Source organism: Cynoglossus semilaevis, chromosome W (genome assembly GCF_000523025.1).
Source record: "Cynoglossus semilaevis isolate Cse_v1.0 chromosome W, Cse_v1.0, whole genome shotgun sequence".
Lineage (NCBI taxonomy): Eukaryota > Metazoa > Chordata > Actinopteri > Pleuronectiformes > Cynoglossidae > Cynoglossus > Cynoglossus semilaevis.
In genome coordinates, this window is record NC_024327.1 from 14142522 (window position 1) to 14155177 (window position 12656).

Here is a 12656-nt window from a genome sequence, read left to right on the forward strand (position 1 = left end):
CAGAAACAAACAAGAACTGAAAGAGGCCACAGTAAAGGCCTGGAACAGCATTTCAAATGAAGAATGCAACAGCCTGGTGAAGTCAACGGGTCGCAGGCTCGATGCAGTTATTGCAAGTAAGGGTTACGCCAATATTAAATGTTATTCACTTTAATTTATGTTTATAATGTCTGTTCCAATACTATTGCTCACTTGAAATGTGGATGGGTTCAAAGAAAAGGGGCTCAGTCCTGAGTTGTTTAACACACCTGGATGTCAATACCATGAAATAAAAGCTGGAATTCTGAACTTTTGTCTCATATTCATCCTTTGATCTGAAACCCAAATGTCTTCAGTATACAACAAAAACAAAGGAATTGCCCTTGCCGTTCCAATACTTTTGGAGGGGACTGTATATGCTTCCCTCACATGCACAGGAAGTGATGTCGCGAGGCTGCACACTCTGCATCCTGGGGACGAGCAGAGTAGTCTGCCGAGGAGCTGAGTGAGTTATGCAAAACGTGCAAAACAAACAGGTAGCAATGATCGAGTTGTGGAGGTGGACTCGTATTTCTGCTAATAAACCTGATGGAAATTAATGTGTCATAAAATAAACACTTTTTTTGGAATTTCAAATGTCTTACCAATTTATTTGCAACACTAACCTTTTAGAAATAGCGTGTGCTTATTTTTCAAACTCATTCAAACTCATTCTAATCCAAATTTATTTTACTGTTCATTGCATTATCTACACATCAAGTGGTGCATTGAAGTCATTTAAAAACATTTTCTTTAAAACAATACCTGTCACTGATGTTAATATTAATTTCAAATAGCAAATCACTCATTCATCCATTATTAATCCATTATTCATCAATGATTCTTTATGATAACAGTATTATGTGTATTATGTGTGTGTAGCTAATGTGAGAATTTAATGTTTAAGTGACTCATTGTCACTCGTTGTTTTTTTTTTTTGTCTATTGATTAAACTTTTTTTTTTTAAAGTCCCAGCTTTACATACTAATAACTGTGACTTTCAAAGAAAATGGCAATGCAAACTCCCCATACAGGAGCCTCAGTCCGTGCTTTAAATTCTTGGGCTTGGTAAAGTCATCACAGAGCAAAGATGAAGACAGAAAGACAGAGAAAGGCTCAAAAGATGACTACAAGGAGACAGTTCTCATGATTGATGTGCCTTTTCCAAACATGGACACACGTACTAGGGAAGTCCCAAGACCAGAAACTTGGCAGGAGATGGGTGCTGATAATATCGGACTTCCACTTTTGGTCCGATAAGTCTGGGTTAAATCCCAAAAGCTGACACTGTCAGGTCTGTCTGTTTCCTGTTCCTGCTGTCTGCTCTGTGGGGTAATCTTTGTCATCACACTAACCTGTGTTTCTGTGATTAGTCTCACTTGTGTCACCTGTTGCCCTTTGTACCGTATTTTCCGCACTATAAGGTACACTAACCTGTAATTTTCTCAAAAATCGACAGTGCGCCTTATTACCCGGTGCGCCTTATGTATTACTTCTGGTTGCGCTTACTGAGCTCGAACCAATTTTATAACGCCAAACCACACAGCGTATCACACATGATGGCACACGACTGAAACACACTGGGAGCCAACAATGACGTTTAACTCTGTTATCACAATTAGAAGATGCTCAACAATTGTTACAGTATGGTTATGCAACTCAAATCCGTGCAACGTCACGTCTCCCAACACCCGGAGACTCTGAGTTGTGTTTTTTAATTGTCGCTGTATGGTGCGACGCAGGACGACTCAGACGCATGACAGTCGATTTTTTCGTGGTCAAGAACTCTTTATTTCTCATTTTGTATCGATACAGGAAAAACACACTCTCTCTGCAAAACAACATCCGCACTTCCGCACGGAACAGCGTCAAAACAACAACACGGTGACCACCCAGAACAAAAATAGTGACAACCGCCTGACTCTGGAGGGGCGACAGCGTCCTCCAGTGTCCAACTTAGGTCACTACCCTTTTTCACAAATCTCCGTCCAGGTAACAGGGTGTGTTTAAAGCGAACACACATTCAGCAAGACAGGGAGGCAACGCCGGACGAGTTACGCCACTATCTGCCAATGGATCGTGGATGCCTGGGCTAAGGTATCAGTCTGAAATGTCGTTCGAGCTTTCACAAAGGCCGGAATCATCACTAAACAACTAATTAACAGCAACGAGACTGACTCGGATAATGACGAGAGGGATCCGCACATGCTTGATTGTTCCGCTCAATTGTTTCGCTGACTGTTTTGTTTCGCTTAATGCGCCTTATAACCTGGTGCGCCTTATGTATGAAAATACACCCGTTCATTGATAGTGCGTCTTATGGTCGGTATATACGGTAAATATACCTCTTTTCCTCCCTCTGTCCTTGTGGAATCATTGTGTTGTATCTGTTCGTTGGCTGTTCCTGGTCAAGTCTGTTCCTGTGCTCAGCTAAGTATATGCTTCAAGTTCCTAGTTTGTTCTGGTCTTGTGAAGAAGTGAGTTTCTGTTTTGGCTTAACATTTTCAAATAAACTACTTGCACCAGTACTGCATTTGGGTCCTGACTGCTTCCTGCCATGTCTATGGTGAATTATATCTTTTTTATTATTATTATTAATTGCAAGTGGTAGGAAAAATAGTAGGTAGTAGGTGGCAGAAGAAGGTTGATTGGTGCACAAAGAGGTTATCAAGGTTTTTCAAGATGTCGGAACACCACTTTTTTTATCTAACCAGTCATGTAACATTTAATTCCTATTCCACCATACCTGGTTAAAGTTGATGGGCTTTTCTCTGCGTCCCGTCTGCACCAACAGCTTGTATGCCAGGATGCCATCGTTAGAGCCATTCCTGTAGTTATTCAAGGTTATGCGGTCAGCCTCCCAGTCTTTGTCAAATGCCTGCTGGAGACCTACAGGAAACCACAACAAGACAGATTGGTTAGATATTGATGTTTAAAGACGTTTTCATGTCCTGTTACTGTATCTTAATTCATCCTCTGTGACACACTCATAAGGCACAGTTCACAAGAGAACAAAACACTAAACTCCAAGCTAACCCTATAATAAGACTGATGGATGAATATGATAATTCATTCATTGTCAACTGCCAAACAGAACTTTAAAAGCCTAAAATAGACTAGCTAATAGAATAGCTTTTGATTCAAAACAATCATTAGGGAATATATGAGTAACACATCTTCTTTTCTATACAACTCTCCAATCCATATGTGCAGTGCACCCCTCCTTTCCACTCTCCCCAAAGGCCCACTCTTTGGTCCATCTGTGGGAGATGTTTTGGATCTCTTGCTTGGCTGCCTGGCTCCAATTTGTCCCACCATTGCAGAAAGCAACATCAGGCACAGTTATTTATCTCTCCCACACGTCTCTCACCCGCACACTCACTGTGTGGTTCCCAGGCGGCACGCTCATTATGGGCACATCAGTGAGTATAAATGACCCCAGGCTTGAACTGGGCTGACATGTGGACTGCTAACATTCATTCTTCTGTGGCACGTCACATCTCTTCGGAGCTGTCACTGCTAAGTACACAGCCACAACCCTTAACACAATAAATAAACCATACAGAAAATACTGGAGGTGTTCAGTGGTCTGACTTTTTGCTGAGATTTTATGCTGGCCTGGATTTTACCAGAGAATAATAAAGAACCTTGAAATACAATTTTACAACTACAATTTCTGTGTCAGCATAAGACTTTCGAAATGTTTGATGTTTTTAAATGCCTACATATTCTCAGTTAAGAGCTAATCAAAACCTGGGAGAGCTAGGCATGCCCAAAGTCTGGCCCCCGGGCCAAATCTGGCCCTTGTCTAAATTTCCACAGGCCTGAAGCGTTCGTCATAAAATCAATAATACGTGGCCTGACAGCACTGTTGTCCACAGTAAAGAATAAGAAAGTACAAAAAAAAGCAATTTTATATTTCACCAGAAGATGGCAGCAGACTTGTGGCTGCACTCTCGCTGCGTGACCCCTATGTGAACTTTTACCACTGTGGTATGTTTTCAGCCCATTTCTAAAATGGCAACTGGAACTAAAAAATGAAAAGTGGAAATCTGAGTATTTTTTTCACTGACATAAGAAACAACTGCATGTGTTTAATTTGTCAAGAGACTGTGGCTGTTTTCAAGCAGTTCTATATTAAGCGGCACTATCTGACCAACATGCTAATTACGATAAGCTAATGACAAACGAACTAGTCGAAGAACTAAAGAAACTTGCATTGCAAACCTTTTACTGAGGGTAAATTTATTAAAGACTGTGTAATGAAAATGGTGGAAAAAATTTGTTCTTAGAAAAAGCAAGAGTTTGCCAATTTTTGCCTGGCTTGTGGCACTGTGGCATGGAGGATTTAAGACATTTCATCTGAGTTTGCCTTTTTTTCGTTAGCCTGCGACAAAAGCACAGCTGCATCTGACACCGCTCAGTTACTGATTTTTTTGAGAGGAGTGGACAATGAAATGAACGTGTGAGTAAAAATCTACTTGACTTCCAGAGCCTTAAGGACCAACCGAGAGGAATCGATTTGTTTGCTTCTATTTGTTCCACCGTAGATGACATGAAACTACAGCGGAATAAAATCATAGGGATTATTACAGACGGCGTACCTGCTATGGTTGGTGAGCAAAGTGGGCTATCAACCCTAGTCTGTAAAAAAGTCAGCGAAGAAGGAGGCAAAGCTATAAAACTCCATTGTATTATTCAACGACAAGTTCAACATGTCCCAAACATCTGAAATATGATCACGTTAGGAAACCGGTGATAAAGGCTATTATTACATTCGCTCCATAGCCCTGTGTCACCGTTTCAACAGTTTCTGATCGACATCCACACTGAATATGGAGACGTTGTGCATCATAATGAGATAAAATGGCTCAGTTGGGGATGTGCACTGCAGCGATCTTACTCTCTCAGAAAGAAAATCGGACAATTCTTGGCTCAAAAGCGACAATCGATCCTAAAAGTCCCCGATCCTGTTGGCTGTTTTTTAGTCGACGTAACATGACATCTGAATGTGCTGAACACGAGACTTCAGGGAAAAAATGCAGTGGTAAGCCAGTTGTATTCACACATCAAAGCATTTGGGACAAAGCTGCTCCTTTTTTAAAGGCACCTGTCACAAACAGCCCAATACCACACATTTCCCATCGCTGCAGGAAACGATGACCAGTTTTTCAGCAAACAAGATCAGTGAGCAAATGAGGAGGTATGCAGCAAACATCTAATCTCTGGCTGAGGAGTTTCAACAGCATTTCAGGGATTTTGCATCTCTTGAAAAGGAAATCACACTTTTTTCCCTCTTCTTTTTCTGCACATCCTAATGACGGTGTCACAGTCAGCACCAGCAACTCCCTCTTGTAAACTTTTACCGCCGACTGGACAAAGACAGGTTCCAAGAGTTTCGAACATTTGCTAAGAAAATGCTGAGCTTGTTTGGCTTGACATACCGCGTGAGGACAAAACTAAGCGACTCTCACCTGCGTGAGATCTTGCCACATTTAAATCCAAATGACAGAAGAAAATGGTTCTCAGCAAAAAATCCAAACTGAGAACACCTGCAATCTGAACATAGCCTCAGACCTATATTTATATAAATTCATATCAGCAGTGTATTATATGAAAACTCTCAGCTCTTTTCTAAAGGGCACGTGATTTTAATCAGCTACTGTCAGTGTCCATTTAAAGTTTCTACCTTCCTCTGAAATCTAGCCCAACATCTTGTTTCTTGTACATGTCAAAATACAGTAGAAATTATGATCTTAAAACTGGTTTTGGATAAACTCAGTCATCCCCATGTCTGTTCTCTTCTGAATACTGTTTCTAAATGAGGATTAAAGATTAAAATGATCACTAAAACTAATTTTAAATCTGGGCAGAGCAGGAGTTGTACATGTATTTTGATCTCACCTAGCAGCCAGTCCCTCAAGTAGTGCAGCCACATGCGGGGAAGCTGCCCGTTTTCCTCCTTCAGCATGTAGTGGACGGTGTGGAACCGCTGGTGAAGCTGGTGCAGCAGTAGCTGGTTCTGGGCGTAATCTGCCCGCTGTGTTACCACATACATGTTGTAGAAGGAGAAGAACTTGAACTGGGCACCGATGAAGTCGTACTCGCTGGTCTCTCTCGGCACGATGTCTGTTAGCTCCAGGCCATCCCTTACCTGGGTGGTCCCGTATAAACTGACTCCCAGCAGGCAGAGGAACAACACAATTACAACCACCTGGAAACATGAGGATGAAGCATCATCAATCAATTTCACCACTTACAGTGATGACGCAACAGTTTGACCTGACTTGAAACTAATTACTGCTTTAAAGCAAGTTGTATATTTCAAATGATGGTAAAGACATTGAAGAAAGTTAGGTTTTCAGCCAAACAAATATCCATGTTTTATTTCAAACATGGATATTTGCAGCAATACGGATATCACAACTGTGGTAGATGAGGTGTTTACGCCTCACTAAATAATTTGTTGTCAAGACCTTTTTAACCAACATTGTGACTGTTATTTGTTTATTGAAATATGAAAATATTGCATTTTTTTGTGACGGTGATTTTTTGTTTTTTAAATTGAAAGCAGGACATTGTATTTCCAATAAAAAGGCAGTGTTGGTTTAAAAAGCTCTGCTCACTTTCCGTTCAGTTGGTTATGTTAACTATGTAATTTTTTTTACATTTTCATTATTTAAATATAATCTTTATCTATTGTATCTTTAGTTTTATTGATATATTGTATAATGTGTTGGCAGACTTTTAGATTATTCCAGACAGTGTTGTTTGAATTGAAATAGCCTTCTGTTAATGAGAAGAAAATAAAACTGCAATGAATTTACTGTGTGGTATCCTGATTGTGATTTCGGTTCCGGCATTCTTTTACCCACAGACCTGTGCCAAATTATAGTACTGCATTCCAGTTCACCGCATATATACCGCCCCCCTACTGAAAATACTAAATACTTTATACCAGGGGTCTCAGACTCGCGGCCCGGGGGCCAAGTGCGCCCCGCAGTACAATATTTTGTGGCCCGCACCTTAATATGAAAGTATAATATTAGTGTGGCCCGTGGAGAAAGTGGACCTCCGAAGAGCCAATCAGCAAGCTCCCACGCGCCGTCCCTTGTCGGGGCTAGGCAAAGCTACACCAGCTTCTTGCACTTCACGCTTGCAACAACAGCACGGCGTGTAATGAACAGCCAGACAGCAGTTGCCTTTGCGCTTGCCATCTATCGTACTTTCTACCACAAATGTCATGATCAAGCGCAAAAATAACAGTGACTGTTACCGGGCTGTTTATCGTGTACGCTGCTGTTACAGATAGAAGCGTGTGACGGAGCACCTGTAGGTGCTCTGACATTCCCCGACCGGCTAAACACTTGTTTGAAATGTGAAACAAGAGCGCTACTAAGCGGAATCAATTAGATTTTGTCATACCCCAGTCATGTCTTCATCAAAGCCTGCAGTGAAGAGAAAGGTTGGTGACGAGCACAGACAATTTCAAGAAAAGTGGGAGACGCAGAGGACCTGCTCACTTATCCCCACCCACTCCACATCCCACTTTGAGACCCGAGGTCAGATCCCTCCAGGAGGAGGGTTAACAGGGTATGCAGTCGGCTCTAGGCTAGACTCAGGGGAAAGGACGACCCTGCCTTGCATAGTCCCATGAGCTGCGCACCCTAAATTGCTCAAAATCAATCCAAGAGTCAATATTTACTAAAATTAGCTAAAATACTGGAAAGGACACGTAAAAGCTAAAGCACAGCGACCGTGTTACACTTTATACTGTAATATAATTGGAGTACGTTTAGAAATTCAAAATTTGACTTAATTTTGACTATTCAGTAAAGTAAACTAAATGCAAAGGTTGACCTCTGGATTATTGATCTTGGTAAAACCCTTCATATTTCAGTATAAGTAGTTGAGTAGTTAAATAATTAAATGAAATAAACAGTTAGCTATATAGGCAGTTCCAGCAGATATAATAGCGTATGAGGTGTATTACAACCAGATTTATACAACCATTATCACTAGGAGTTACTATGCATACAGTTAGGTCAGGTTAGGTATTTGATCACCCTGTGATTTTGCAAGTTCTCCCACTTAGAAATCATTAAGGGGTCTGAAATTTTCATCGTAGGTGCATTTCCACTGTGAGAGACAGAATCTTAAAAAAAAAATAAATCCAGAAATCACATTGTATGATTTTTCAACAATTTATTTGTAAGTTACTGTGTCAAATAAGTATTTGATCACTTGAGTCAAACAATTTTAATATTTGGTACAGAAGCCTTTGTTAAGAATAACAGAGGTCAAATGGTTTCTGTAGTTCTTCACCAGGTTTGCACACACTGCAGCAGGGATTTTGGCCTACGCCTCCATACAGATCTTCTCTAGATCTGTCAGGTTTCGGGGCTGTTGCTGAGCAACACGAAGTTTCAGCTCCCTCCAAATATTTTCAATTGGATTTAGGTCTGGAGACTGACTAGGCCACTCCAGAACCTGGATATGCTTCTTACGGAGCCACTCCTTGGTTTTCCTGGCTGTGTGCTTCGGGTCATTGTCATGTTGGAAGACCCAGCCATGACCCATCTTCAATGCTCTGACTGAGGGAAGGAGATTTTCACCCAATATCTCACAATACATGTCCCCATTCATCCTCTCCTTAATACAGTGCAGTTGTCCTGTCCCCTGTGCAGAAAAACACCCCCAGAGCATGATGCTTCCACCCCCATGCTTCACTGTAGGTATGGTATTATTGGGATAATACTCATCCTTCTTCTTCCTCCAAACACAGCGAATGGAGTTAAGGCCAAAAAGTTCTATTTTGGTCTCATCTGACCACATGACTTTCTCCCATGACTCCTCTAGATCATCCAGATTAGTGTATTACTGATAGTAGCCTTGGAAACAGTGGTCCCAGCTCTCTTCATGTCATTGACCAGCTCCTCCCGTGTAGTTCTGGGCTGATCACCTTTCTTAGCATCATTGATACCCCACGAGGTGAGATCTTGCGTGGGGCCCCATTCCAAGGTCATCATTAGCCTCTTCCATTTTCTGACAATTGCTCCAACATTTGTTCTTTTCTCACCAAGCTGCTTGGCAATTGCCCCGTACCCCTTTCCAGCTTTGTGAAGGTCTACAATTTTGTCTCTTGTGTTTTTTGACAGCTCTTTGGTTTTGCCAATGTTGAATAGTTAGACTTTTGCCTGATTGTGGGGTGCACAGGTGTCTTTATGAAAGCTAACAACCTCAAATTGGTGCTACTAAATTAGAATCATGAGTAGAGTGTAGTTGGACTATTTAAAAGCAGAATAACAGGTCTTTGAGGGTCAGAAATCTGGCTGATATGCAAGTGATCAAATACTTATTTGACACAGTAATATACAAAAATATTGTTGAAAAACCATACAATATAATTTCCGGATTTTCTTTTAGATTCTGTCTCTCACAGTGGAAATGAACCTACAATGAAAATTTTAGACCCCTCCATGATTTCTAAGTGGGGAAATGTGCAAAATCACAGGGTGATCAAATACTTATTGACCTCACTGTATATAATAAACTCAACCCCATTTACAATACCCCAATCTAAAATTTCAATCTAAAAGTTTTTTTCTTGATGTGTTTCTCTTTTTTCCTTAAAATAAATTAAAAAAAAAAAATAACAGGCAGTGGTGGCTTAGTGGTTAAGGAAGTGGACTTGGGTCTGGTTGGCTTTAGGTTCAAGTCCACCAGCTGCCAAGTTACCACTGAGGTGCCCTGAGCATGGCACTGTCCCCACACACTGCTCCCCGGGCACTTAAAGCTGCCCACTGTTCACTTTGGTGATGGGTTAAAAGCAGAGGTCACATTTCGTTGTGTGCAGTGGTGTGCTGTGTCACAATGACAAGTAGTTCACTTTCCTTTCCTTTTCCTTTTGTATTTGTTTTCCACCATCAAACATCACTGCTAAAAACGTTGCCATGATTTCCATAAAATAATGAGAAAATAACTCCCATGCTGTTAAAGGACAGGTTTTGTTCTTTTTGTGAGCCACAGTCATGGAGCTTTGGATTAAGGCATCAGCTGAGAGCATGAAACAATTAAAGTAAAATGGAGAAACATATGAGCGTATGATGAAAAGAGAGTTTTTTTAATAATGTCAAGCACAGGCCACCACATGATTTTAATTCTGTGGAAGCTTTGAGAGGCAGTGTCCACCCACTAAACTGAGGTCAGACACTGTGTGTACATGTAGGAGTGTGTGTGTGTGTTTGTGTGAGTCAGATAAGACATGACCACAACCTCATACCCACATTTTCTCCTGCAAATTTCTTTCTTGCTGCTCAATGACCAGGCCTCCTATTCAGATTCCGACCACAGTGAGTCAGCATACACATGCTTTTAACCACAAGTCTACTAAAACGCACACCTAAAATAACAGAGGCACTGGGCTCACCTTGGTGGTGGGCTGCAGGAGAAAAGGAGCATAGTGTTTCTCAGCAAAGGAAGCCAGGGTCCAGTGAGAGCAGGGAGGCTCGAAGCAGCGTAAACCAAGGGAGGCTTCTCCAAACTGGGACAGAAGGTTCCTTGTGGAGATGCTGTTCTCAGGATTCTGACCTGCTGATGAGGTTGGATCACCCTGAGAAACTGGGCAAACTGTTGAAGTTGGAGTTGCAGAAGGAGGTGCGGGATGGTGTTGGGGGAAATTGGCCGAACTCTGCAACGCACCATTGCCTCTGCTGCCAACACTGTTGTTGTCACTGAAATTGCTGCTGTTGTTCCTGCTACCATTGGTACTGTAATAGTCAATAGGGTTGCTCCTGGTTGGAGCTGAGTTGAATGGTTCCACAGAGATTTGGGACCTTGGCTCCGCTGTGGTGTAAAAGGCCTGAGTCTGGGGGTCATACTCTGTCCTGAGCTGCACTGTGGACTGCATGGTGATTTCAGTCTGCTGGGAAAAACCGTGGCTACTATAGGAGGGAGGAGGGCTGCTATAGCTTGGAGGTGGTGTGTGATATGAAGGAGGTGGGGTGCGATAAGATGGTGGAGGGCTGTAATGGCTCCTGTCTGTCCCATCCAGGTAGGCCTGAGGCTCAATCTGGATCACACGATTGGCACAAGGGCTGGAATGACAGTGAGGAAAACATGTCAAAGCAGGGAAATGATAAAAAAGTTTGGGATTCAGGATAGACACCCACAAATAATCCCTGCAAAATCTATAACTTTAACCTTTCAACAGCTGTGGTATTGACAGTTTCTCTCTGCCAACAAGGTGAAATATCATGCTCAGACTAAACAAGGGAACTTCAGTGTCTGTGAGCACATCTGCACAATGGCTGTGCCAACGGGGCAAGTCCAGACCAGCAGGCAGACTGGCAAAGTTTAATAAAGGCTGTGACAGATAGGAACAGACAATTTAAGTGGCAATTAGGCTTTTGACTAAGAAGAATTAGGTTGAAGATATCTCAGCGATAATTGTGTTGTGTGGTGTTAGATAATAGATCAGAAAAGAAGATTAAAAATAGATTGGATAATTAAACCACAACAGCAGCAAAGTTCATCCACATTTTCTGTGCACACCTGTAGAAGCAGCAGAAAATGTCAAAGCGTCTGTCTTCACGACGGTACAGGTCCATGCTGAGGATGGCAGGAAAGATGAGTAGCACCATGGCAAAGTTGAACACCACCACCACTGCTGCCTGCAAAAACCATAATAATATGACAAAAGTTACCAAGACTTATAGAACAGGGTTGGATTAATACCTGATTTTTCATCATATTTTTACAACGGAAAATGATGCAGGATGTCAGAGTACGTAAAGAAAACTATGTGACTGCAAAAAGTAGCTGCAGTGAAACAAAACGCACTGGAATCCAACAGCAAAAAAAGGTCCTTTCCAAACAAAACCTCAAATTCCATCCCTAACTGGGCTTTGATCTTTCCCAGGAGGTGAACCCTGGGGTTCCACACCAATGACAGAGACATTGCCTCTGGGCCAAAGCGCCACAAACTGCAAATTGTAGGGTAAAAATGTAACATATTGTAATTAAGGACCCGGCATCTGTGTGCATGCATGTGTGTTTGTGTACGTGTTGTAGGTGCAATGGGTCGAGTGCTGCTTAGGAGCACTGTGTTATTAACCAGTCTCAAATTAATAACACGATCAGTCTCGTTAAAGTTATCTTTAGTTATTATTTTAACCTACTAATGTAGCAATGATGTATTACTTGGAGTATTACACATATACTATAATCAATAGTATTAATAACAACTAAATATCTGAAGGATTTTGAGAGTTCTTGGCAAATTGGTTGGCTTCAATGAATAAAGTAACAACACAGACAAATACAGTTTACAAAAATAATCAAATTTATTTATACAACACTGTCAAGTTAATGACGGTGATTGAACTCATAAACAATGATCATTATAACAAAACAAGGCGTGTGTGTAGGGGTGTGTGTGTACTTATGTGCGTGTGTACACGAGCGGTCGTGTACGAGAGAGAAAGAGAGAGAGAGATGTTGCCTCTCAGCTACCAAGCAAGCGACTGAGCCCTTGAGGCGTGTTCACATACGCGACTGCGCAGTGGAAGAAGAACTGCGAGCCCAAGATGCGCTCAGGTATAATTAAACAGTGCTTGTGATGTTATCAAAGTATATGG

At 41.6% G+C, this 12656-nt stretch overlaps 1 protein-coding gene across 1 annotated transcript in view; it reads right to left on the reverse strand.

Annotated features, from left to right (window-relative positions):
• Positions 1-12656, reverse strand: part of LOC103397246 (protein patched homolog 1-like) — an 84405-nt gene that overhangs the window by 30347 nt on the left and 41402 nt on the right. The window contains exons 13-16 of the mRNA XM_008335464.3: positions 11572-11690; positions 10448-11114; positions 5923-6232; positions 2765-2907 (exon numbers count right to left, since the gene is read on the reverse strand). Coding sequence (XP_008333686.2) covers positions 2765-2907; positions 5923-6232; positions 10448-11114; positions 11572-11690 — 1239 coding nt within the window. The remainder of the gene's footprint in view (positions 1-2764; positions 2908-5922; positions 6233-10447; positions 11115-11571; positions 11691-12656) is intronic.